Source organism: Macrosteles quadrilineatus, unplaced genomic scaffold, assembly GCF_028750875.1.
Source record: "Macrosteles quadrilineatus isolate MER2022 unplaced genomic scaffold, UCM_ALF_1.0 Scaffold_3__2_contigs__length_128488019, whole genome shotgun sequence".
In the NCBI taxonomy this organism is placed as follows: domain Eukaryota; kingdom Metazoa; phylum Arthropoda; class Insecta; order Hemiptera; family Cicadellidae; genus Macrosteles; species Macrosteles quadrilineatus.
The window spans coordinates 121893833-121919462 of NW_026542596.1; the positions used below are offsets into that span (position 1 = coordinate 121893833).

General features: G+C 38.1%; 2 protein-coding genes across 2 annotated transcripts in view; one reads left to right on the forward strand and one right to left on the reverse strand.

Annotated features, from left to right (window-relative positions):
* Window positions 1-508, forward strand: part of LOC128990008 (cullin-4A-like) — a 38317-nt gene extending 37809 nt beyond the window's left edge. Inside the window, exon 14 of the mRNA XM_054412216.1 lies at window positions 87-508. Coding sequence (XP_054268191.1) covers window positions 87-182 — 96 coding nt within the window. The 3' untranslated portion in view covers window positions 183-508. The remainder of the gene's footprint in view (window positions 1-86) is intronic.
* Window positions 509-1872: 1364 nt separating this feature from the next.
* The window catches only part of LOC128989514 (uncharacterized), a 182625-nt gene continuing 158867 nt past the window's right edge, over window positions 1873-25630 (reverse strand). Inside the window, exons 3-16 of the mRNA XM_054411411.1 lie at window positions 18634-18735; window positions 18025-18153; window positions 16628-16778; window positions 11744-11919; window positions 10603-10787; window positions 10181-10295; window positions 9676-9757; window positions 8954-9107; window positions 8081-8220; window positions 7782-7926; window positions 5438-6875; window positions 4566-4698; window positions 3697-3781; window positions 1873-1941 (exon numbers count right to left, since the gene is read on the reverse strand). Coding sequence (XP_054267386.1) covers window positions 1873-1941; window positions 3697-3781; window positions 4566-4698; window positions 5438-6875; window positions 7782-7926; window positions 8081-8220; window positions 8954-9107; window positions 9676-9757; window positions 10181-10295; window positions 10603-10787; window positions 11744-11919; window positions 16628-16778; window positions 18025-18153; window positions 18634-18735 — 3104 coding nt within the window. The remainder of the gene's footprint in view (window positions 1942-3696; window positions 3782-4565; window positions 4699-5437; window positions 6876-7781; window positions 7927-8080; window positions 8221-8953; window positions 9108-9675; window positions 9758-10180; window positions 10296-10602; window positions 10788-11743; window positions 11920-16627; window positions 16779-18024; window positions 18154-18633; window positions 18736-25630) is intronic.

The following is a 25630-nucleotide window of genomic DNA, read 5'->3' on the forward strand; positions in this document are numbered from 1 at the left end:
TAAGTTTCCATTATGTCAATTAATGATTGGTGTATCCAATCAAAATCAATCTCTGCTTATCGTATTCGTATTTATTTTTTTTACAGCCTGCTGATTTGAAGAAGAGGATCGAGTCTCTGATAGATCGTGACTACATGGAGCGGGACAAGGACAACCCAAACCAGTACAACTACATGGCCTAAGTGAAGCTAGTGTGAAAACACATACACAGTGTACAGTGAAGAGACAGACTTCAACAAATTTAGATAAATCATTCGGTTTTTGTAGATCAATATAATTGACGTAATCAATCAGCTTTTTTACGGATCTCCAGTGTGAGTACTCATTTTGTTATCCGATATATGGTTTTGACCGTCTTTTTATCTCCAGAAGGAAAACTGGATTGTTTAGATTTGTCCTGGATTTGGATTTTGTTTTCTGCAACAGAAGACTTAACTTATGCGAGTGTATAAAGATATGTTAGAGAATAAATGTTTTATTTCTAATAAATTATAATAAACGACTTTAATATATTGGTTTTAAATTATCCTAGTGATTTCATCCTGTACGTAAGGTGTAATGGTCTTTAAGGATAATTGGCTTGTTTTTGAACACTACAAACAACTCTCTCTTGATCCAATACAGTAATAATTCTTTATGTCTCATCTTCACATCCTAGGACATTCTTGTTTTAGCCCGGAACTGTTTTTCACATCTCATTGCTTCAGGCTAGGCCCAGAGGTTGCATTATAATCAGAGAAAATCCATTAGTGATTGGCTGTATTTGAACCTGGGACCTCGAAACTCAACTCTGCTCTCTTGGCTTATTGTATAACTCACTCTTGGCTTTAACTCACTATTCGATGCTTGGCGAATGGTGCATGTCTGGAGCCGCCTTTACAGTGAAATCACTTTTTTTTACACAACACTGCTGTATGTGAGTTACTAATATAAAATTAGAGAATCAAGGGAATCAGGTATAAATATGACCACAATTCACACGTTTATTGGTACAATATTATAAACACACTTACAAAACATCAATACTGCATGTAAAATGTTAGGCCTGTGTACTATAAGAATATATTTACAATCGCTATGGCACAACGGAATTTGTACAAAATCCACACTTACTATATCACATCTATTTACATTTGGTATACACGAGTATCACAATTTGTTGCTTATTATGTACTTACTCTTCAATCACTAACTTTTAAAACTAAGCTTAAATTACAGTAAAAACGTAATTAACATGTTTTTTCCTCTTCAATAATAGTGGCTCTCCAGGATTGAGCCATGTTAGATGAAATAAGCAAATTTAAGTTAAAGTTTTGGATTTATAATGAACAAACTAAATCGGGATTTGATTTCTTGAGCATGTCTTTTCTTTATGTTTAAATTTTATATCCAAACAAATTGCTCATACATACAACAGCAGGATAAACTTATGAGTTTCAGATTTTCAGTTTTTTTGTCTTAGGTAATCATTGATTGTCAGGTTAGATACAATCTGCAATGATGACAAACATTAATTAAACACATAGTTTTGGTCATTATTGTAGCCTATAATAAACACTATCCATTTCATCAAATACTTTAAGGTTATCTAATTAAAAGATAGAGTATTAACCAGGAATGGTTTAGGAAATTTAAAGGAAAGCAGGCTTACATCTAAATAAGTCCATAGAGACACGTATTAACAACACAAAAGTAGCGAGACATTGTAAACAACTGCTTTAGTGTTGTTTATATGTGTCTCCATGGACTTTTGGTAAAGCTGATTTCCTGTCAATTTCCTTAAAAATTATCAAATACCTTCTTACTTATGTAGGTTTGATAATTATTAATTATAAGTAGGTTTGATTACTCTTGGTAAAAATCTATTCAAGTTTATGGCGAGTTGGTATGCTGCATTTCATTTATAGTTCCACAAGTCTTGATTCCTGATGTTTGACTGATCTGAAAAAAAGTTAACGTGTTTGTTAACATGTTAAAATAAAAAAACCTATTGCATATTTTTCTTGATGGTCAATACCTAACAAATCTGCCCGTTAAAGACAAGTTCATTCATGAATATTACAGGGATGTTATTAGGTATGTTACAGGGATTGTAAATTGTGAATTTGTGATGTTATTAGGGGTAGACTGGTCCCAATATTTTTAGAAAATATATTCTCAATTTTTGGACGGAGAACATTAATTTGGTTTATTCTAGTGATGGTATTTGTCCAGACGGCGATGGTAACACGAAAACTCTCGTGTGTATTACGATGACAAACGGTCATTGCTGCTCTCAAATTGTATTGCAACACTCAGCTAAAGCTTTGTGCGGCCAACTACAGTTCTCAAGCGGCAATGACGTACCTTGCGCTGTTTACACAAATAGCTATTGTTGTATTGTTTGTCATTGCAATTTGCAAGAAATTTAATTCAAGATCTTAAAGCGTAAATAAGGTTCTCTTGTAGCAAAAAAAGAAAAATCCTGCCCCATCTATATAAATAAAATTAGAGTTTTGTCTGTACATTGCTCAGAATCATAAACTTTTAGGTTATTTTTACGTTTTATACATTAAAGAAACCGAAACAAGTCTCATCTAAATTTCTGTCTGTCTGGCTTCCTGTCTGCCACGGCCCAAGAGCCATTTTACGTGGCCTTCTCCTGAAAAACAAGAGTACCTATCAAGTTCCAAATCATTTTAATGTATTCACTGGATTGGCGAGATTGTCTTTAGCCATTATAATATGGCGTCACTACTTTGTAAATAAAATGACGGACGTTTAAAAACCAAATTTTGTGAAATTTTTTGTATAGTTTACTCCCAATGTTTATCACATATTCATCTATGAAAAATAACAAACAGCTGTTTGAATCAAGATTATTTCTTCTAGCTGTCACTAATATGTTTACATTGAATGTTGTATACAAATACCGCAACCATTTCCGATCACGTTTTGAAAGCAAATCCAAACCAAGTAAGATTAAACACGTTTTTCCTTACATAACGGATTTAATTAATCGCAAGTGCAATAATTTGTAGGGTAACCGTAAATGAAAATAGAGATTCTTTGTGTATAAAATTGTTCTTGAGTTTTGATAACCGGGAAAAAGACCTTGAATCAGTGTTGTATATGGCTTACATTTAAATGAGCGTTTTCAGTCGAGACTCGGCACACGACCGACGCGCGTCTACATGTCCATAGTAAAAATAAAAGTAGGCCTACCATGTATTTATGTTTTATTTGTCATGTGTTTAAGTGTACAGTTCGTGTATGTGTTTCAAAAACTCCAAGATGCACCTAATGGGGAAGCTCAAGATCTTATATTAGGACTGATGATGGCGATTTAATTTCGCCGAAATGCATCTCCTGTAATAGGATACATTAGGATCGACCGGCGGACACAGGTAATTTAACCTTATATTGATTGTCATACCGATCCGGAACAACATCAAAGAACATAAAATGAAGTTATGTATAATAGTTTGGCCAGCATATCTGAAAATATGCAAACCAACTGCTGTTCTTTATATAATAAGGTTTCAACTGAATACTATAAGATCCCCGTGCGTAGAACGGGTACACAGCTAGTTGAAAATAAAAGTACAATCCCATCTATTCATAACCAATATTGTGAACCTCCGGAGTGTTAATAGTAGTTAATAGTAAAAATAATAAACAATAGTCCTTCTTTGAAGAATTAAGTTTAATTGTTACCTGAGGTTTAAGATTGAACCTGTCGATGGTGTGATACTCTTTGCCAGACCTTGGCCTCATAGTGTTGATTGTTGTGTGGTTCAATCTGTTGGGAAAGGAAATGAAAAAATAAAATACTTTAAAATTCAAACTAACTGCTATAAAAATTTATAGAGTTACAATAGAAAAGCCTGGAATGGCTGCTAAGCAGTTACTTATCCGAATAGTCAAAAGTTTATAGATTTAAAGAAATATGCTTTGCTTTGTAGCCACACTTTTACCAATTCAGTTAACCCATCATCCACCTGGTTATTTCTGTTCTGCATTGATTGCTTTCCATTACCACCACTGTTTTTGTTGTTTTCCCACATATATTTTTTAATGGCAACAAGTTATGGCTAAATATTTATTCATGGGGGAAAAATATCCTGAATCTTTTTATTTGCAAACCACTTACAAAGATGATTATATCACTGTATCACAGAATTCAAGTGTACAAATTATATACAGGTGTCCCATAAACAGAGAGGTTTGTATTATTTAACTAAAATACATGATGCATCCACTGTGCTACAAACTTTAAACTCCAGAGCTTCATCAAATATTTATATATAAGAAATCCCCCAAGCTCCAATCTGATAAAAATGACAGAGCATCAAAATAATAATATGTTTTCGTTAAAACAATAGTTTTTCTGCTTTGAAAACCATTTCAAATCAACACAACTTAAAAAATGTGAATGTTTCATTGTTGTAGGTTAAAACAAATCAGCTGATCAATTTGGAATAGTAAAAACAGGTTTTGATCCTTTCTTCATGCTGTTCCTTTTGTAAATATTGATGTTAAATCTATGTATTTTACCCACTCAAGTGCAAGTGACAGATACTGACTGTAAGCTGTCAGGAGTATCAGAAGACGTGTACGAGGAGAGTGACAATGTCTCTATGTAGTCAGACATGTCCGAAGTTCCACTGCTGGTGCTGTGAGAATCTATGTAAGGAACTCCTCCTGGACTCAGGTAGCCTGTGAAATAATTTAACTCTTTATTACACTAGAAAACATGTACCTATAAACACTGAATCTCAAAACCACTAAAACTTTGGCAAAGTTTGTGTTTCGAGATTCAATTGTTAAGCCTTATAACAGAGTTTACCGGAATCTTATTATTGTTACAACTGATAATACGTCCTTCTAAAATTGTGCAATATTCATCAGTGTCCTTACAACAACCAAATTGAACTAAGGTATTTTATTCCTTGCATAAACTGCCATTCACATTATTATATCCAACAAATAAAAAGAAAACATAAATTGTGTTGTACAACACTTAAACATTTACATTATACGTATTACAACATAGGTAATATATTTCGGCAATTTATGTTGCCATCTTCAGACCAACTGAAACATCAAGATGACGGACTGTGTAGGAGTAGAAGTTGATAGCTTTGTACTCCATAACTCGGGTTTTTTCTATTTTCTTCTTTCTATATGTTTCAAAAGTCTTTGTATGTTATGCTGGATTCAAAGTGAAATTTTTTCTTTGTTAAAAAAACTAATAGGAAGAAGAAAATAGAAAAAAATGTGTCATCTTTAACAGAACACAAAGAATTGTGGGAAGCTACTGCAGCGGCAGCACTATCAACACTCACTCTACCTGGATAATACAAGTTCTACTAACTGTGTTTAAGTTGACACAAGAACAAAATGTGGAGGTGAAAGCGTAAGCCATTAATAAAGCACAATGTATAAATATTTTTACCTTTAGCGTCAGTGTGAGTGGTGCATACAGGTACCGAAGCTCCAGCAGAAGAAGATTTCACCGGAGGTTTCATTTCTTCAAATTCAAAATTCATGTCTTCGAATGGATCCACAGACTTGGATTTTCTTATAATGTGCCTTTGGTTTATAGTATTTTCTTTAACAATCTTCAGTTTCTCAGGTACAGATCTTTTCCTCGAACAAAAATCTAATTCCATCAAGTCCCTTCTGCGGAACTGAAGGGACCCAGTAGAAACACCCGAATCATTTGAACTGGAAGAATCTCTATTGTATACAGTCTTGCAGGGAATACTGGCTGATCTCTTTATTTGTGGTATTGGACTATTAATTATATTATGACTACTAGACTCTACAAGTGCCTTGCTAGGCTGTTCTTCGATTAAAACTCTCAAACTGGACTTGCATGAGACATATTCCGAATTGTCAACTCGGGATAATACATGTTCACTGCTACTTGTCGGTATTGGTCTTTGATTTAGTGAAATGTCCGATAAAGAATCAATAGACGTAGCATTACTAATTGTTGGCGTGTTTACTAAAGTTTGAGTCGGTGAGACTACTTTTTCTTCAATACTCTCCAGATTATCGAGATATCTCGAAGAATCCATGGAGCTCGATCGCTTTCTTATAGAAGGTATCAGAAGGTCCTTTCTCACTGGAGGTAGTGTGCTTGTGGTCATCAACCGTCTCCTCACATACGGACTGCTAGTTTCTGACATACAGTGGTAACCCGATGAACCGTGGATTGACGGATTAGTAAAACTTTTTCTTCTCGGTATTGGTAAGCTCGGAGTGCTTTGCGACTTCTCATTTAACTGACGCAACCTGAAGTGCTGCAGTTCTTCAGCTTTCCCTGATAATGGAAGCATGGGAAGATAGCTCTGAGAAAACTTTTCATGAACAGGTGATTGTAGTGGAGAAGATGGTTGACTTCTTAATTTTGTTGAATGATTCGTTGCAGGTTCCATTATTAAATAATCATCATTTTTAGGACCCGGTTTTGGAGGGAGATTTCTCCAGGCGTGACCACATTTTGTACAACTTTTACTAGTTACGTCTGATATATTTTCAAGCCCATTATGAGCGTTATTTTTTATAGCATCCTTCTTTTGCATCAGTTCCCGTGAATTTTCATAGTATTCAAGTGATTTGGCAAACTCCAAGTTGGCATAAGGCAACATCGATTTTGGCTCTTGTATTACCACTTCAGGATTATCAGCAGCATTTTCAGAGGTTACTTTGATATTAGCGTATTGATTCTTTGAATTTTTCAGGTCTGAATCAATACATTCACCCACTTCATCTTGCACTCCTTTACTTATTGACTGATTCATCTGATTGTTGTTGGATGTTTCACAAGTATAGTTCTCTCCTCTGCAGTTGACAAACGGCATTTTACCTTCTCCATCAAGCTTGACCTGAAATAAAATAAACCTTTTTTACCTTAAAGGTATAACTTGAATTTAAATGGCTACAAAGGGCAAGATAACATCCATAGAACTTGAATCATTAAAATAAAAGTCTCCATCAGTATTTGCCCCTCTACATATTTGGTATTCATTGATTGAATATTTGTGAGTAAAATTATTACACCCAATATGATAAAATGAGATTTAACTATGTTTCTAGAGTAATATTTCATCACACAAGAAATCAAATTAAAATTGTACAAAAATTTACCTCAATTCAGAAAAAGAAGAACCTGTGGGTTTATAAACCAGAAGTTTACTAGTACAGTAACTCGAAACCCGGTAACTCGACAGTCAACAGCTGACAAAGCGAGGGGGCACGCTAAAATAAGCAATTTTTCCAGAACATTTAGTTTTAATTTAAATTCAATATTTATTATTCGACATTTCTTTGAAGATTGTTTACTCAATGTGTGAAAATACTCATGTAAGTAATTAATGTATGTGTAAAAATTAGTCTGTTATGAATTTATTTATTAAAACCCATAAAAATGCAATGTACTAAATAACACAACAACCTCCGAGTCCACAAATAATCGTGTTAGTTTTTTTTTTTTTTTGTCCTAAGGACGCTAGGCACGAGCCTGGGATTGTTTTTCACATTACTTCAGGCTAGACCTAGGGGTTGCGGCATTATCACTTAGATAAAATCCATTGGTGACTTGGCGGGGATCGAACCCGGGACCACAGGGACTGAAGTCCCGCGCTCTAACCCCTACGCCAGCTCGCTCCCCAAATAATCGTGTTAGTAAGGTTTTAATAATTCAATTTTTATGTTTACACATAACTTTATTATCGTTATTCACCAACTTTAAAAGTAATGGATAAAAAAAAAAAACATGAAATCATACATACTTTGTGTATTGTAGTGCCAGTGATAGTGTTGGCTCGGAAGGCTCCAGTAAGAAGGTAGGGAAGCCTCATCCAACTACCAGCCCAACACATAACTCTCTGACACGGGCACATGGCAGTGTGCGAGTCATCCTTCTCTACTACAACACTGCAACATACATAGATACAATAAATAAATTACAAAAATGCCTCGAGTAGTGTTAGGTTGGAACATCATTCAAACTCTCCATTAATGCTTAGTAATGAAATGCGTAAGGTGAAAATAAAAACTGATCATCATTCATTTCAACGATGGCTAGTACCTTGTTCTGGCAACAGTGTTGTGATGTGCAGTTTTCCCACAGGTGAGACACGGCTCCTCAGGCCCCGTAGTCTGCAGCATCCACTGCGGGGGCAGACTCTCCTTTATGCTGCGGGGGGTGTCGTACTCTCCTCCTCCCAACTTGCTCATACCAAGAAACAATCATTAGTTCCTTGATGCACAACACTAAAAATGCAGGTAGCTTTAACTATTGTTATACTCAACGCAAATAGAAATGGTGAAGGTGGTAATGTTTGTAAATAGGCCAGCTGGTATTAATCAACTGCAAGTTCTATTTGAGTTGACTCAATAACCTCACTCTCCCACCATACAACATTGAAATATCATTGTATCAAGTGATTGTTGAAATTTTTATATTTAAGTAATTTTTCTTCAGCTTTGCCGACAAAACAGATTTTCCTAGTCAGCAATTGTACTTGAAGTAACGCTCAATTTTGCTGAAGGAACTGCGAGGAAAATCACTCTCTGCTTTATTTAGGCCAACTTATAGAAATGCAAAGGACAACCTCTAGGCCATAGTCAGGTTGCGGGGTTTGACTCCTGGATGCTCCTGGGTCCTGTTTGGTTAGGTTTTTAATCAGATCAGTAGATCATTAGATCATTTGATATTCATGTTATCTGAATTTTAATTTACCACATATTTTTTAGGACCTTCCTTTAATAAATTGTTTGATGCACGCCATCCACTTTTTGTTCTTGAACTGAATTTTCTTCAGGTAACTGATTGTGAACCCGACCTGCACATAGGAAAGAGTTTGAGTCTGGGCGGGTGTCCGGTTCAATAGTAATACTAGTACCAACAAACAACTAACGTAACATATGTTTCAGTTATGTAAAGAGAAGACATCACTACCTCAACTTTGGTGATGTGTGGTTTTGGCACATCGTAGTTGCTGTATGCGGGGCTGCTGATGTGAAGGGTGCAGTTGGCTGGGGTAGAGGTAGAGGATCGCCCTACTGTCACACTGCCAGCTCTTGACCTCCCAGGGGTGCTGCTACGAGGGTTCCTGCAACAAGTAAGGTTGTAGTACCTATCAACAATATCACAAAAAATGTGTGTTTCGTCATTGAGGTACAACACAGAGGAAACTTGCATATGGGACTACCGATAATTAGTCCATAGTTTTAACATTGTATAAATAGTTGTCCATTTACACCAACTTAACTGTACTGTAGGTACAGAAAGAAAGGCATTAATTTCTTCATTATTCTTTGTGCAAACTAAGCTTAATGAGGTATTGTTGAAATCTCCATAAAATTAACAAAATTTGATGGATCTTGCATTTTTTGTAAAAAATTAATGGTTAATTTTTGTGAAATTTTGCATAAAATATTTCAAATAGCTGCCATTTTGAAAGGCATATTTGGGAACATATTTGCAGAATCTCATTCCTGTAGCTCAAACCGTTAAGGAGTTATGAATGCTATTGTAAAAAAATACCTTACAGACAGACGCTAAATGAAATGAGATAGGACATATACGTTTATGTAAACTTTTTTGTTATTTTTACCCAAGGAATCACTATATAAATCATGTTCCCACCTTTTTTGAACACCCTGTATGGTCCCACTCACCAATAGTCTAGTGAAGACACTGTTGTTCTATCGTAGTTGCTGGCTACAGATGGAGGGGCGTTGGTGAACTGTCTTCTCTCTCCTGAAAACATGCACCATTTGCTTAGAAATCACAATTAAAATATAACCTGAAATCATTGTGAGCTTGTTGTCAATCCATTACAACATAAAACTTAATATTTAGTTAAACATAAACACGGGTAATAGTATACAACCAAAAGACTGTGATTTGAGTAAAAAAAATGTAATAGTAATTTTTTGTGTCTATTAGAAAAATAGTTGACTAAATAAAGTTAAAAATCTAACACAATAAACCAAATGGACAATGGAACCAATTGAATTCATCAATAACCCATGATAGAGTGGTAATGGAAACTTTTAGTGCAAAATCTCAAATGCAATGGTTCAATGTTGATACATGTAGAGTTAACGTCTCCGTTATCACACTCAGTGTGTCACAGTTTTACCCTGACAACCACCATAGACATTTACAGAAGCTACTCACCGTAGTTGGTGGTAAGGGTGGAAGACCGAGACAAGACTCCTAGCTTGCCAATACAACTGGAGCACCTCTCTAACTCTCCTGCCTCTCGCTCCCTCTCCCTCCAACTGCTCGGCTTCTGCAGAAAAACATTTGTTTTATATCCATAATAGGAAATCACCTTGGATAAAGTACATTACCTTAAAGCAATAAAAGAACATCAGTGCAGGCATTAAGTGAATGAATAACCACTTAAATAGTGATCATACAAATTTTCATCAAAGTTGGAACTCAGAAGTAATCTGTTGTAGCTCTGTATACACATCCACACTCACAAAGGGGGACTCAAAAATTTGGATGGAAACAGCTCTTTCTAAATATCCAATGAATATATGGAAAGAGTAAAAATTAATCATAACTTTCGGCTACTTATGAGAAAAACTAACCTGAGCGTAGGTAAAGACGGATGATGAGTCTGACCAGAGCTCTGCAGACGGCCAACCCAGTAGACTATCATGGCTGCGACTGTCTGCGATGGAACTGTCAGCTGTAGACAGACGACTCCGGGCGTCCAAACAACTTAGGTCAGACACACGCGGGTCTAGACGTGATCTACGGGGGCTCGTCATCACTACAAAGTGAAAATCAACTAGAACTGTGTTGGATTTTAGCCTTATTCTTCACATTGTCTATTTTGTAGAAAGAAACTAGATAGCTTTGTTTTTACTGTGTGGAAATAACAAAGAAAGACTTTGACTTTGCAGAATGTTTAAGTAGTGGCAATAAGGAAATTTTTAAGTGGTGAAACCTTCATGATCAGTCTCAAACAGTTAGATGATCAAAAAGTATCAACAAGTAGATCAACATACCTTATGTAACATTATTGTTTCTGATTAAGATCAGCTGTTTCTTATCCATAAGGACCATTTTTATTGAAAGCCCAATGATCAAGGACAGCTGAACCCATTTAATTTATTTGGAAAACAAAACAAACAGTTTTGTTCAATGCTAGGCCTATATTTTCCATAAAAGTTTCCATATATTCACATTTTGCCAACAGTTCATCACTATACATACTTTTTCCTACAGTTACCTAACAATGTACATGTTCTCTCACTGATTTGAGAAAGCAAAGTGGCCAATTCCCTCATCAGTGAGACAATGTTAACATTGTCTCACTCTAATTACTTTGTCTCACTCCAAATTTGCAACGTGAAGGCACAAAATAGTGAGCGCGTAACATGCAGACAAGGTCGTATGCGAGCGAAATACGTTGGCAGCACTGGCTGTAAATCAGCTGGTCAGCTGTTGTACTGTTGTATCATCAAATGTCATTAAAAGTTCACTTCTGTGTAAAAATATGTCACGTTTCTTTACAAATTTATTTGTTTTATGGTAACTGTAGGAAAAATATAATGTGCAACTCGAGTGCAAAGTGCAATTGTCTCACTCGAGAAACCATTCCTCACTCGCCTACGGCTCGTGATTAAGTATTTCTCTCGAGTGAGTCAATTGTTCCCTTTGCTCACTAGTTGTACAAATAACTTTTCTGCAATCAGAGGCAGGGGGAGAGGAGGGTTTCCTAACCTGACATATTCCTAGCCAATGGTCTTCTACGGACAGCCAGTCTCCCCTCGGCAGCCATCTTGAATGCCCTGGTGATGTTCTCCCCCTGATCGGTCACTAACACGTACAGACCTTCGCATTTACCACAACTCGAGCCTCCCTCGAAACAGAACTTGTTCTCTACTAGTCCATACCTCCTGTACATAAATATATAACAGAACATTAACTTTAAGATAACTATGGAAACACCCCATCTATATGGACCAGATGTAGCAAGTTTTTCCGCAACCAAAAGTAGTAGAATGAGCAACTCACAAAATGTGCTTCTCTGAAAATTATTATTCTTCCTTAGTTTTAGCGAATTTCCCTATAGGGAAGTAGCTATTACCGTAGGTCTCATGGTAAGACCTAGGCCTTACTTTTTCATTTTGATGTCCCCAGAGGCCAGAAACACCATTCGTTCAAATTTTTATATATCTATATATATAGAGATATATATACCGTGTCCCAAAAAAAACTGAACAATTTTTAATTGTTACATAATACGTCCAGGCATACGTAGTCTACTTTGAAGGTGATCATATGATAACTGAGCTCATGAAGTTTTGTTCAATATCAATTGTAACTATCAGCTGATTCATTGTTGTCGCTTGAAACTTGAAATTTAAAAACATTGCCCTGTCACCATGAACGCACGAGAGAAAGCGCAATGCGTTGAGTAGTACATTCAAAGTAAGTCAGATATTGCAGTGCAAAGAACATTTAGAAGACGTTATGGTCGACGTCCTCCATCACGGAACAGCATTCGAGCCTGCTGTGACAAATTTATGTTAACTGGAAGCTTACAACATTTAAAAGGTAAAGGTAGGCCGAAAATCCAAAATGAATTGATTGAAAATGTGCAACAATTATTTCTTCATGACCCTCGAAAGTCTGTTCGCTGTGCAGCATGTGAGTTAAATTTGTCAAAATTATAAGTTTATAAGACAGAAGTTTCCGTTGTCCGAGAATTGAGGCAAAGAATAAATGCAGCCTTTACTAACATTACTGACGAAATGCGCCATAGAGTGTGGGCTGAATTGGACAGCCCTATTGACTACCGGTATCTTTTTGCCAACAATGGCAACCATGTTGAAAATCATTAGCACATATATGATATCAAACAAAACTTAGGAATATTTGTGTCAGTTAAAATGTAATATTAGTTCATCGTGTGATTGTTAATAAAATTTTTATAAGTAAATAAAATTGTTCAGTTTTTTTTGGGACACGGTGTATATATATATCTATGTATATATTAATTACGTAAGCCGATTCTTTGCGGCAAAATTGTGGGCGACTGGGAAGTCGTAGAATGACGGGAGAGGGCTCAAATTAAAGGTCTCAACCCCGTGACGGCGGGAAAAATAGTGAAATTCCCATAAAGTTACCAGAAACCGAGATATAACGTAAAATGTTCTCCATAAGAATAGCATTAGAAGCCATTTACTGCTGATTTTTGTTTACTATAATACAGCTGATCGTGATTTATCATTAAGAAACTAAGCAATATTACATTTGGATTACTCATTTGCCAGTCAATTCTGCAATGTAATGTATACTATATAAAACCAACTATATAAAGGGATAACGTTACCCATAATAATCAAGACTTTTTAGTTATGTCAAAGTTGGAATAAATTGTCTTCAAGATTAATGAAACAATTCCAGATTAAATTAAGATCTTCTTTTTTTTTTGATTTCAAAACATATGTTTAAGATTTATTCCACACTTTTTTGTAAATTTACTAACATTTATATTTGACATTTATTGTAGTGTTTAATCAATATTTTGTATGAAGTGGAATAACCTCAACGTTTACTCTTAGAAAACAATTTGGGAATAAAGATGAAGTAGATTCGTACAGGTATTTGTTCATTAAGTACTTAAGTGCTTTGTTGATCCAAGCAAAAAAGGTTCAAATAATATAGCCTAGCATGCACGGCAGTAAAGGGAGAACCTATATATTTAACAGTAGAACATAGAGGTAATTTCCGTTTCTTAAAACTAAACAAAAATATTTATGTCGTGATTAGTTTCAATAACTGGGTAATGGAACCCTAACCAGTTGCAAAATAGTTAGTAATTAGACGTTGAATAGGCTCTTTTTTTGTAGAATATGTAAATCAATATCGCACCTTTAGGAGGATACCACCACATATACCTACTTACACTAGGCTAATAGTGGTTTTTTTAAATGCTGATCAGAAACAAAAACTAGGGGTAAGTTCTGTCAATGGGATGCTTTTACTTAAGACTTTTGTTAAACCTTTACAAAATGAGCATAGACTTAGGAATAATAACTGGGTAGGGTTAGGAATGCTAATTTAGCGGTTTTGACCAAGAACTAAGTTTATTTCAACACACAATTTTTTACCTTTTCCTATTTCACGAAGACAATTTCCAATACTGTATTTCAATCGGGAAAGCCTTTTTATCAACATTAACCAAAAAAACCAAAGCTACCTTGATAAACTAATATTTATTCATAAACATGTTTGCTGCCTTTAGCAGCTAAACCTCTGGAATCATTCAAATTCTTTATTGAAAATAACATCAACAAGAGCAAACAAAGACAAACTGTTTGTTTTTTGTTTTTTTTTTTTACACAAAAGATATGTTGTACTGGGATATCTATCCTGACACATAGACAATTTGATTCTGAGTTCGTTTGAATATTACAATAATTTCTTTTCCATTTGAGCTTTTTAGGGACTTATGTCCCTACAAGCCACTAGTATATATATATATATGTGTGTCCATCCGCACGATAACTTGAGTAATTTTTGTCCGATTTTGATAAAATTTGGTTTGAAGGTGTAAGGCGGGATAAACTTGAATGAGTTCGCGAACCAGCATGATCGGACTATGGGAACAGGGGTTTAGGCCCGCCGCACATTGGAGCTAGGCGAGGTGCAGGCTAGGTGCAGGCTAGGTGCAGGCGAGGTGCAGGCGAGGCTCGGCTATTCTGTAATACACGTGTTTGAATGGAGCACCGCACATTGAGCAGAGGCTGCGTGCAGCCTCCGCGCAGCACAGCTGCAGCCTCTGTCAGGCCTCCGTGGCGTTGTAGTTGGAATACAGTTTTCCTGCACCTCGCTCGCGCCTGCGTTGGGTTTCAAGTGTTTTGTGAGTGAAAGATATAGAAACGGAGCATTAATTCAGATGGCTATATGTTTTTGAGCTTTGCATTCCTTTCCGCCACTTTTAATCAAGTTATGGATATCATTAAACTGTTGTTTGTTCACACGAAACTATTCTCTAAAAGACCGGTCTGGCAGTTCAGTAGTTAAAACATACTCTCCATGGCTTAATCTTTTTTCGTGTAATCACGTTTTCAAAAACGTTTTTTACGTTTTTAGGATAGCGATTAGAGTCAAACTAAATTATTAAACTCACAATTAGAATGAATAAGGTCTAAAGAATATTTCTCTACTCGCGACAGTAGGACCAAAGCTAGGAAACCTCTGTCCCGCCTCGCTTTAATGTGCGGTGACACTAAAAAAGTCCCCGCTCCCGCCTGCACCTACCCTGCACCTCGCCTGCTCCTCGCCTCGCTCCAATGTGCGGCGGGCCTTATGGGGGGTTTTATGGGGTAAAAATAGGTTTTTCCCATTTTTGACCCTAAAAACACAAAATTTCACAATTTCTTTTTAAACCATTTTGTAGAGCTTAAAAAAACAAACAATTTAGTATATTGAAGCGTTAATATGCGCCTAATTGTTACGGAGAAAATTCAAAAAAATTGTAATTTTAAAATTTCCATGTTATGCTTATGGAAAATAAGTCAACTGTTATAGTTTGCTTGCTTATGAACATATTTTGATCAAATTTGGAAAATAAATCAATTTCTTACTAAACCACAGTACCTTTAACATTTTACATTAAAAAAAACTTTTTTACCCTCCCTGTTGCAGCAAACCTAAGTACTCATTAAACTAATTCTGTTTAAATAGGGAATAAATGTGATATTTTTAAGGAGACATTTTAGTTTAAATCCAATCAGGCAAATGGAAATTCGCTAAGTCTGCAGGTTTGCTGCGGCGGGGGTATTTAATACTTAACGTGACTATGATAATTTTATTGTATATATATGAGAAGTAATCATGATATGATAAAAGACATAGTTTACTTGAAGTTGGATTAATTCAATATTAATCGCTGTCAACAGAAATCAGGGAACGATATCAGCACGCTATGTCAGTGGTTCAATTTTACATTTATTTAGTTTTTTCATTGATAACTTGAATAAACGAATAAAAAGCGGTGCTGCATTTAGGGTACTTGTTTTGACCAAATTATGCCAAATTAACACGGAGCCGTCCCTTAGTTGGAACTTCTCCGCGATCGAGATAATATCATGAATATCTCCAGTGATCACAATTACATCATTACTGTCCCCTGCAACCATTACAAACTGAAAACTTCAATTTTTGTTTTTAAAAAATGGATTCTTGTACAAAACGTTAATGCTGCAGCCTCTTTTTGCTTGGTGACTAGTCGGCATAGAGTTAAATCCAGCATTAATCAAGTACAAAATTTAAATTTGTCATTGGTATTAAACTTTATTTTTGGTAAACTTCCAGAAACAGCATGGACAGTTTTGGATGTTGTAAATACCTAGAGGATTGAAACTACCAATACAATACCCCTACAATTGTTTTCCTACTAGATTGACATTGTAGAGTTAAAGGATACATTAACGGGGACAGATTTCCAGTCGACACGGCGCAATGCTCATTGAGTGGTAGAATGACTTCACTCCACCTTTGGTTCCCAGGTTCTGGGTTCTAATCCCGCCAATCACCAAAGGCTTGATAATGACCTTTTAGGCTAGAGTCTAGTGCACTAGGATGTAGTTTTACCTGAGTTGTCGTATCTGCCAGTGGCCGAGTAGTCGGGGAGGCACCCCCACAGTGAGACAAAAGCGGTGCTCTTGTAGATGCAGCCTGGCGGGGCCTGGACTGACCTTGGCTCTGGGCGGGGCGGATGATATCTGCACAAGCCACTGTTCATCTGTAACATGGAGTAATCTGATAGGCCTCTTGTAGACAAAAAGGAAACATGAGATCTATTATTTCAATTATGAATGTAAAACACTATCAACTTGTTTTTTGAATGTCATGTTCTTTGTGTGAGTGAGTTAGCCAGAGGACTTAAGTCTCTATTAGATATTAAGATTAAAATTTAAATGTTACAATTTGAGATGTTGATATTGGGTAATTATTATTGTATCAGTAGCCCACATACTTATACAGAATTTTTAAACGTAACCAAATGCAAACATTGTGGATTGAATATGACTTTGGTTCATTTTGATTCACAGAGAAAGTTATTTAGAGTGTTCCTTTTGTTTCACATGATTAGATTACAAATGATGATACAATTGAATATTTAAGAGGAACCACAGGATAGCGAGTAGGCACTTTATTAGAACTAGGTACTATGTTAGAACTAAAAAAAGTTGTAAAGGATTGAACTAGATTTTATTTATAAGTAATTTGAGATATCAGAACTGGAACCTCCCGGGAACAATCTCTGACCTGTTCCAATAATCTTCTTCCTCGACGAATTCAAGAAAATTGTGTATTTCACAGTAAATGTATTGAAAAATTTACAGAATCTTGTATGGAAACAAAAATGTTTGCAAAAAATTAAAAACCGACAAAGACACGAATACCATTTCTTCTCAAAACTCCTCCTTGAAAAAAGGGTCATACTCCATGAAATTTTTGGAACTGGTTTTTTCCAGTAAAGAATTCATAAAACTCCCAGGGTCACACTTTTTTTGGTTTGGTTTTTGAAAATAGCATAATAGAGTACAGAAAACCACATTTTTGAAAGTACCGGAATGGGAACATCTATGCGTTGCATATCTGTAGGCCTGGGAATGTTCTACACAAATAGTTATTCTGTAAAAATTATAATGCCATTGAAAATAATTTTCTTATTTACTAATTTAAATTAAGGAGTTTTCCAAATGTTGATACCACAAACACAACAGGAGACAAAAATGCATAACCTTCAAATATAAACAGAAAACACCCTGTTATAATGCATGATTTAGCAAGAATCTTTTGGATTAAGAGATTTTTTAAGTTCAATACCAATAATAGGAAGATCTTTAGTGAAAATTTTCACGGGCAAGATAGTGAACTTACAAAATGGTTTTGCGGAATCTGAAGACAGGTTATGGTGCTCTAACTAGAAAAACCAAACCATAAATATACAAAATATAGAGTAAGAATTTATACTTCCCTACCTTCACCCAAATTGTTAGCTATCTTGACCTGCCATTGGATGAGTCTTTCTCTAGTGTCAAAGGCTAGAACTACGGTTACATCTTGACAAATGATGGCGATCGTGTTGGACTCTTTGTCCAGCGTAAAACCTGCAAAACAAAACAAGCATTCTTTAAAGTACCTACATAACATAAAATGAACAGTAATCTGGGTTTGGTTAAGTACAGTTTTTGAGTGAAGTTGGTTAGTGTTTGGATGACTGGATTCACACTTTATAAAATCACCAAAGGCTTTTGTCTACATTCTACAAGATGAACTAGACTCTTACAAGAAAAAACCTTTTCTAGACGACTCTTCCAATAAATTTAATTAATGATTGGTAATAAAAACATAATACATTTAAATTAACATTACTTTTATGGGTAAATTAATAAATTGAAATAGAGATTTTGAGTATAATCTTGTTAAAATATGTGTTAACAAAATGATTAGTTTTTACCTTTTTCCTTGACTATTTTAAAACCAGAAGTCACTTTATGGATTGAGCTCGATAATTAAAAACAGATAAGTCAGCCGATGGAAGTAGGTGTATGAATAGTAATAATAATAGAAAATTGTTATATAATTACCGGAGTAAACTCCCAGAAAATGTTGAAGGGAGAGGGAGGCTTTGGTCTGGCCTTGCTTGTAGCGGTCTTTGCTGTCTCGATACAACTGCAAGTGAAGGCAATCTGAAACAAAGCCATCTTAATTGAATACTGTACAATATAAATATGGGAAAGATTTCATTTTTAGAGGGTATCTAGTTTTCCTATACTTAATTAACCACCAGAAAAATAATAATACGAAATCATTCCACATTCCAGCCTGTTTTTTTTTTCAAGATTGATTATGTTCATGAAAGTAAGAAAGATTTCAAACAGTAAAAAAAAATAGTACATCACTAGAAACAAAAACCTGTACAGTTATCCTATATTCAAAAAAGGTCTTTATGTGATGTGGCCTAGAGGTCTAAAGCTATAGGCTACAATCATTTGCCGAGTAAACTTATCAAACAATAATATATTTATAATTAAAAAAAATATAGGTTGTACTACATTTTTGGTATTTAATTAAAATGATACATTTACTATTAATTATGTTATAACAGCTACGTTGCTACTAAATCATGTGGTTGCTACTTCATTTTTAGTTAATTAGCTAGTAGTGGGGTTTTTTAATAACTTTTAAGAGGGATTGTAAAATATTATATTTGTAAATTGCTCATTCTTTCTGTAGAGATCAAAATGCTGCACTTTAACAAACTCTGTTCCCAAAAAGAAAAGGAAGGAAAACTTCACCAATTATACCAATTAGTTATCAGAAGATTCAATTAAGAGAGAAAATAATATAAGAGATGTCTCTGAAGCAAAGTTGACGTTTATTAACAGAACTTGTCATCAAAACCATTCAATAGCAAGGCTTTTAAGTTTCAAGACTGTTAAAGATATCCTCCCATACTTCTTTTTGATAACATAAAATATTATTGATAAAATCTTGAACTTTATATAAAAAAAATCCAAACTATTTTGGTGGGATCTTATTAAAGCAGACGTAAATTTGGCGAAGGTATAGTGAACCTAATTGAATGAGTTTGGTTCAATAAGTTGACTTTTTATAATTTTTAGACCATGGGGTGGGTTTTTTGATGGCGAGTTTACACTATCTAACAAATTATTAAGGAAATTCTCCATCACGATGATTGAAAACTAAGTTTTTGGAACTGGAATCTGAACCCTAAAAATAGTGTTTTATTTTTATTTTATTATAACGTAATCTGTTAGATAATCCCACAACCTACATTCAGATTGAGAATTAAAGATTAAATTTGTTAGTGAATGTGGGGGGGGGGGGAGGGGGAGGGAACGAAAACAGAGGGGGGAGGGAGTAGAAGCCTAAGGGTAGTCATCAACCGCCCTCACTGATTTGTTAGGTTTTGTCAGACCCAAAGTCGCGTTGTCCAGCCTCAATCAACAGAAATGTGTTTAGTTGATCACAAAAACTCTCCCATTGGTGTGATGATGGTGAGGCAACTTCAGAACATGGAATGAGTAAATTATTGAATTATAAACTGAAAACGCGAGTATTAAATTCAAACTCTGCATATAAGTTGTTTTATATTGCATTTTAACCATTTTTATTGTGCAATAAAGATTTTAAGATTTTTGTAATGTAAAAAAATAAAAGGTTCAAGCTGTGTTATAAAGAGTTGTTTATGAAATGAAGAAGCTGTTATTTTGTTAGGATCTCTTATAAAAAAAATAAGTTAGAAAAAAAACAATAACAGAGCTTAACTAAAAAAATAACAAAAAACAGGCAACTGTTAACTTTATTGTAAACAAAAGGAACAGCGATGGGAAGATGCATAATATGCATAATGTTAATTTAAGCTCTCAATGTATTGTAGGGACATTTCTATGTCGTGTGACATCAAAATAAGCCTTTGAAAATATTAAAATTCAAATTCAAGCAAAGATTTCTGGAGGGTTCTGTGCAGAGGAAACAAAATTTGACAAACAGGTCAACACATCATTGTTGTATGTTTAATACGGAGCTATCGTGAAGAGCCCTGGGACAGAGTTCTAAGTTGATGTTGAAACATTATGAACGATTTTCCAAAGTTTCATAGCAATCACACTAATGGATTGGTAATACATAACATATATGTTTCTGTGCAATCACAATTTATTCATAAAAAATTAAATGATACTTTTCAAACATTAATGCAGTAGTTTCCATCTCAACAAATGTAATTAAAACAACCCAATAACCATGACTTTTTGTTTTCAACAATTCCTTTCGTTCACTAAACGACGGATTAGCACCACAATATTGTTCGAGGCATTTGTAAATTTACAATAGCATTTTACCCAAGTAATTAAACTAGTAAGAAATTAATACAACATATAATTAAGCATGACCAAAAACTTCTAAGGGATTTATTTAAAATAGGAATTGTTGTTCAACACAATACGCTGTACGTCAACAACAGTGGTTGCCTGAAGGCCTTAAACCTGTTGTTTTGTTTTATTTGCAATGACAACGAAACACAAACAACCTTTGTTTTGGCTTTAGAAGTTGTCAAATGACAGCCTAGTCTGTAAACCAAAACTAAACAAAGATTTGGTCTGTCAATAACATTACATTTTATTTTGAAACATAAACGGTATTGAATACACTTTTTTTTCTTTTTTTTTTAGGGAGAGGTGGGAATATACATTTATGCACACAGGTTGCTAGCCTGTAGTGTGGGACTCCAACGGGCTTAAGGCCCAGAGACTACCCACTAAAAACCTCCTCTACTCTTCGGACACTAGCCTGGGAACACTTGTCGCACTTCATCAGAACTAGGCCGAGTTTGCCTACGCCCGAGGGGCTTACGCCGTGTCTAGCCGTTTATTTCTTATCAAATCTAGACTATGTTCCGATCTAGATCATTCTTTTTAGCTTGAAGGACATTCCGGACAAAGTGCGACCAGCAGTCCCAGTTGTCCTCACCCTTCAGCAAGGTCTCACAGATCGATTCAATCGACAGCACCCCAAGATGTTGAATGGCCTCCTGGCGAAGCATATCCCATTGTGGACAGTGGAAAAAAGTGTGTTCCGCGTCGTCGGGAATGCATGGGCAGTAAATGCAGTCAGGTGAATTCGTTTTGGCCATCAAGTGCAGGTACGACTGAAAATAGCCGTGACCTGACAAGAACTGCGTGAGGTAATAGTCAACCTCACCGTGCCGCCGTTCTACCCACGGTTGGACCTGCCTGATGAGTCTGGCAGTCCAACGTCCTCGAGTCTCCCTTTCCCAGCTTTCTTGCCACATCTGAAAAGTGCGGGAGCGCTCTTCTGTTCTTGCAGCGTCCTTTCCGATGTAGCCTTGTCTCTGGTAGATTGCCTTCCTCTCCGCTGCCAAGAGTTTGACTGGGATAACTCCAGCGATCACCAAAACAGCCGGTTCGGACACCGTACGGTACGCGGAAGCGACCCTGAGTGCCGCCTGACGCTGCACCCGTGCGAGCCTCAACCTATACGCCTCCTTGTTAAGCGCGTCTGCCCACACCTCAGAGCCGTAGAGAAGCACGGACTGGACTGCAGACATCAGTAGTCTTCTACGGCTGGACCGGGGACCACCGACATTGGCCATAAGCCTACTAAGAGCAGCAACACTCCTAGCAGCCTTGTCCGCCGTACGGAAGATCTGGTCCCTCCAGCTCAGCTTGTTGTCCACCATGACACCAAGGTACTTGTCGGTTCGCGTGGTTTGGACAACTACGTTCCCAACTCGTAGCGGAACGATGGTTTCAATCCGTTTTTTCGTGAGGATGACGATCTCTGTCTTGCTCAGAGCGAGTGTCAGACCATGATCAGTCATCCAGGCGTTTACAACGCGCATGACTTGGTTCAGTTTCAGTTGGGCTAGCTCAACGTTGCGTGCAGCAATGAGGGCTGCGACGTCATCGGCGTACCCAACTAAAACGGTCTCCTCTGGCATCTCAGATCTCAGAAGGCTGTCGTAGGCAGCGTTCCACAAATCTGGGCCGAGTATCGAACCTTGCGCGGCACCGGAAGTAACATCCATCGTCCGCGAACCATCTTTAGTTTCGTAATTAAGAGTTCTGCAGCGCAGGTAGTCCTCGATCAGCCTCAACAGATATACTGGTACACGGAAGCTGTTCCTCAACGTGCTCAACATATCGACCCATCTCGCCGAGTTAAAAGCATTCTTGACATCTAGCGTAACAAGAAGCACGATACGGCGAGAGTAATGATTGAAGCTCTCGGCACGCTCTACCGCTCTGTGTACCTCGGATATCGCGTCGATTGTTGACCGACCCTTTCTGAAGCCGTACTGACGAGGAGACAAATCTCCGGCAGCTTCCACGGCAGACGTCAGGCGGCAGCGGATCAGTTTCTCGAAGAGTTTTCCGGCCACATCCAACATACAGAGGGGTCTGTAAGACGACGGCATATTCGGGTCACCTTTCCCCTTGCTGATTAGCACAAGCCTAGCCCTTTTCCAAGGAGTTGGGAAAACCCCTTCGCACAGGCATGTGTTGTACATTCTCAGCAGTAAGAGGGGGTTAACTGAGAATACCTTTTTGAGAGCCTCACTGGGAATACCATCAGGACCAGGTGCCTTTCTGTTTTTCAGGGAGAGGACAGATGATTCCAGCTCTTTAATGCTAAAGAGTGGAATGTCCCCTACCTCGCCATAGTCGAAAAAAGGCCGCCGAGGATGAGACGGAAAGAGGGAGGTGACGATCCTGTCCATGGTGGTGCCCTCCATGACGGAAGGTGGTGATCGGGCGCCGAGTTTCTGGGTTACAACCTTGTAGCCCAGTCCCCAAGGATCAGAGTCAACATCCTCCTGAAGCCTCCTCCAACAGCTAACCTTGCTCCCGATGATAGCCCGACGAAGAGCTTTCTTCGCAGCCCTATAAGCCGCTGACTTAGCCTCGAAATCCGGGAATCTTCTGGCCCTCATAGCGGCACGTCTGGCTTTCAGACAAGCTTTCCGAAGGTTCGAGATCTCTAAAGTCCACCAGTACACAGCTTGCTTATCGCGACGGCGTCCCCTGCGTGGTATGGCCTGGTCACAAGCCGAGACAATCAGTTCCATCGTGGACGTTACCAATGCCTCGGCGTCAACAGGTGCAGCAGAATTCACCAGCGCTCCCCGTGAGATTACGTCAGTGAACTTCTCAACATCCAGCTTGTCCGTATTCCATCGGCGTGGTCCAGATCGTGATACAGGCGCCTGATTATGGTGTTCATCCAGTATATCAAAAACGATGTACTGATGATCACTTGCCGTGAGGTCTTCGATGACTCTCCAGTTGGAGATCCGTGCTAGTAGTGATTCCGACGAGAAGGAGATATCGGGGATCGTACCTCTCATGCCGGGGCGCCGGAAAGTAGGCGTGTCGCCCTCGTTTAAGACGACAAGTCCGGCCCTGGCGGCAAAGTCCAGGATGTATTTCCCCCGGGAGTTTGTAGAGGTCATACCCCACTCCACAGCCCTCGCATTAAAATCACCAGCAACAACGACATGCCCAACGGTACCCCGTACACTGTCTTCTAAGCGGTCAATCTTCAGACGGAATTCCCTGAATTGGCTCGTTGGGGGTAAGGTAGACACTAAAAAACGTGACGTCCCTACACCTGACCCAAACGAAGCCTCGGCCGCGTCCGTGATCTCGCACTGGTGCTTCCGTGCTGTTTCGAACCCAACAAGCGGCAGTACCAAGAGAATCTGGGAACCAGAAGTGTGGGTCCCTGTCACGGTACTGCTCGCTGATCAGAAGGGTGTCCGCACCGATCTCTTGGGCCAGCTGATCTAAGAGGGAGTCAGCCGTTCTGGACCTCTCAAGGTTACCCTGGAGAATCCTCACTTCCTAGACCTAGCCTTCTCAAGGTCGAGTGCAGCCTTGAAAACACTGCATCGCCCAGCCCCTGGAATGTGACCTAATGAGGCGTCCTTTTGGCCTTTCTCTGCGCAGAGAAAACAACGCTCTGCTGCGGTACAGTTCTTCCTGTTGTGGCCCGAGCCGCCACACCTGAAACAATTCTTGGATAGGTCGGGTCCTTTACAGTTTCGGGAAGAGTGACCAAACCCGAGGCAGCGAAAGCATCGCGGTACAACCACCCTCCGTCTGAGCCTGCAATTGACCCATCCAATTCTCAGGTGTGTGAGATTAAGCAGCTTGCTGGCATCTTGGTTTCGCATTTCAGCGATAGCTATGCGTTGCTCGCTGCGGTTGGGCCGCGTAAGCCATACTTTAAGGGAGTCGGCATTTTGGATATCAGGGATGGCCTTGTTGATAGCCTCCCTGACTTCAGCCTCAGTCGAAAGACCGTCAAGGTCCCGGATCTCCACCGAGGTCCTAGGCTCGAGTTCCCGAACAGTACCGTGGTCCCCCAGAGCCTCTCTGACCTTTGCAGCAAAAGCCACTCGGTCACCAGATTTCCCCAGCTCGAGGAGAACTTTCCCATTCTGGGTACACCTGATTGACTTAACAATCGTATCCGTCTCCTCTGGCTTGGCCTTAGACTTGAGTCTACCCAAGACTTCAGCAAAAGAGCGCCCCCCTAAGGGGTTGATCAGGATTGCCTCAGCCCTGGGCTTTCTCGGCCTGGGTTTCTTTGAAACAGGGGGGGCCTTTCCACGAACCTCCCTCGCCGGAGCAGGGTCAGCAATCTTTCGATCTCTTGCTGCAGGTTCTTTGTTAGAGACAGCCTCCATTCGTCTCAATTTCCTCTTTTCTTTGCGGGAAAGCCTCTTCTCCCAGTTACCCACATTTGATGGTGCCACAGCAGAGTTCATAGAGCTGCTTCCGTCAACCGTTGGGAGAGAGGCAAGCTCCCTGGTTTGCTGAGGGCGCTTCTTTAGAGCTGGAGTGTGCTCAGTAGGGGGTGTCATCTGGGTGGCCCTGTCCTCGACCTTCTGCTCGACATCTGACAGAGGCTGATTGGCCAATTCAGGAAGATCGGGGCTCTCTGCTGGTGAGCTCCTTGCCCGTTTCCTTTGATTCCTGCCCTTGTCGTTCAGTTTAGGGGCTAAAACTTGGTTCACAAGCTCCCGTTTATTAA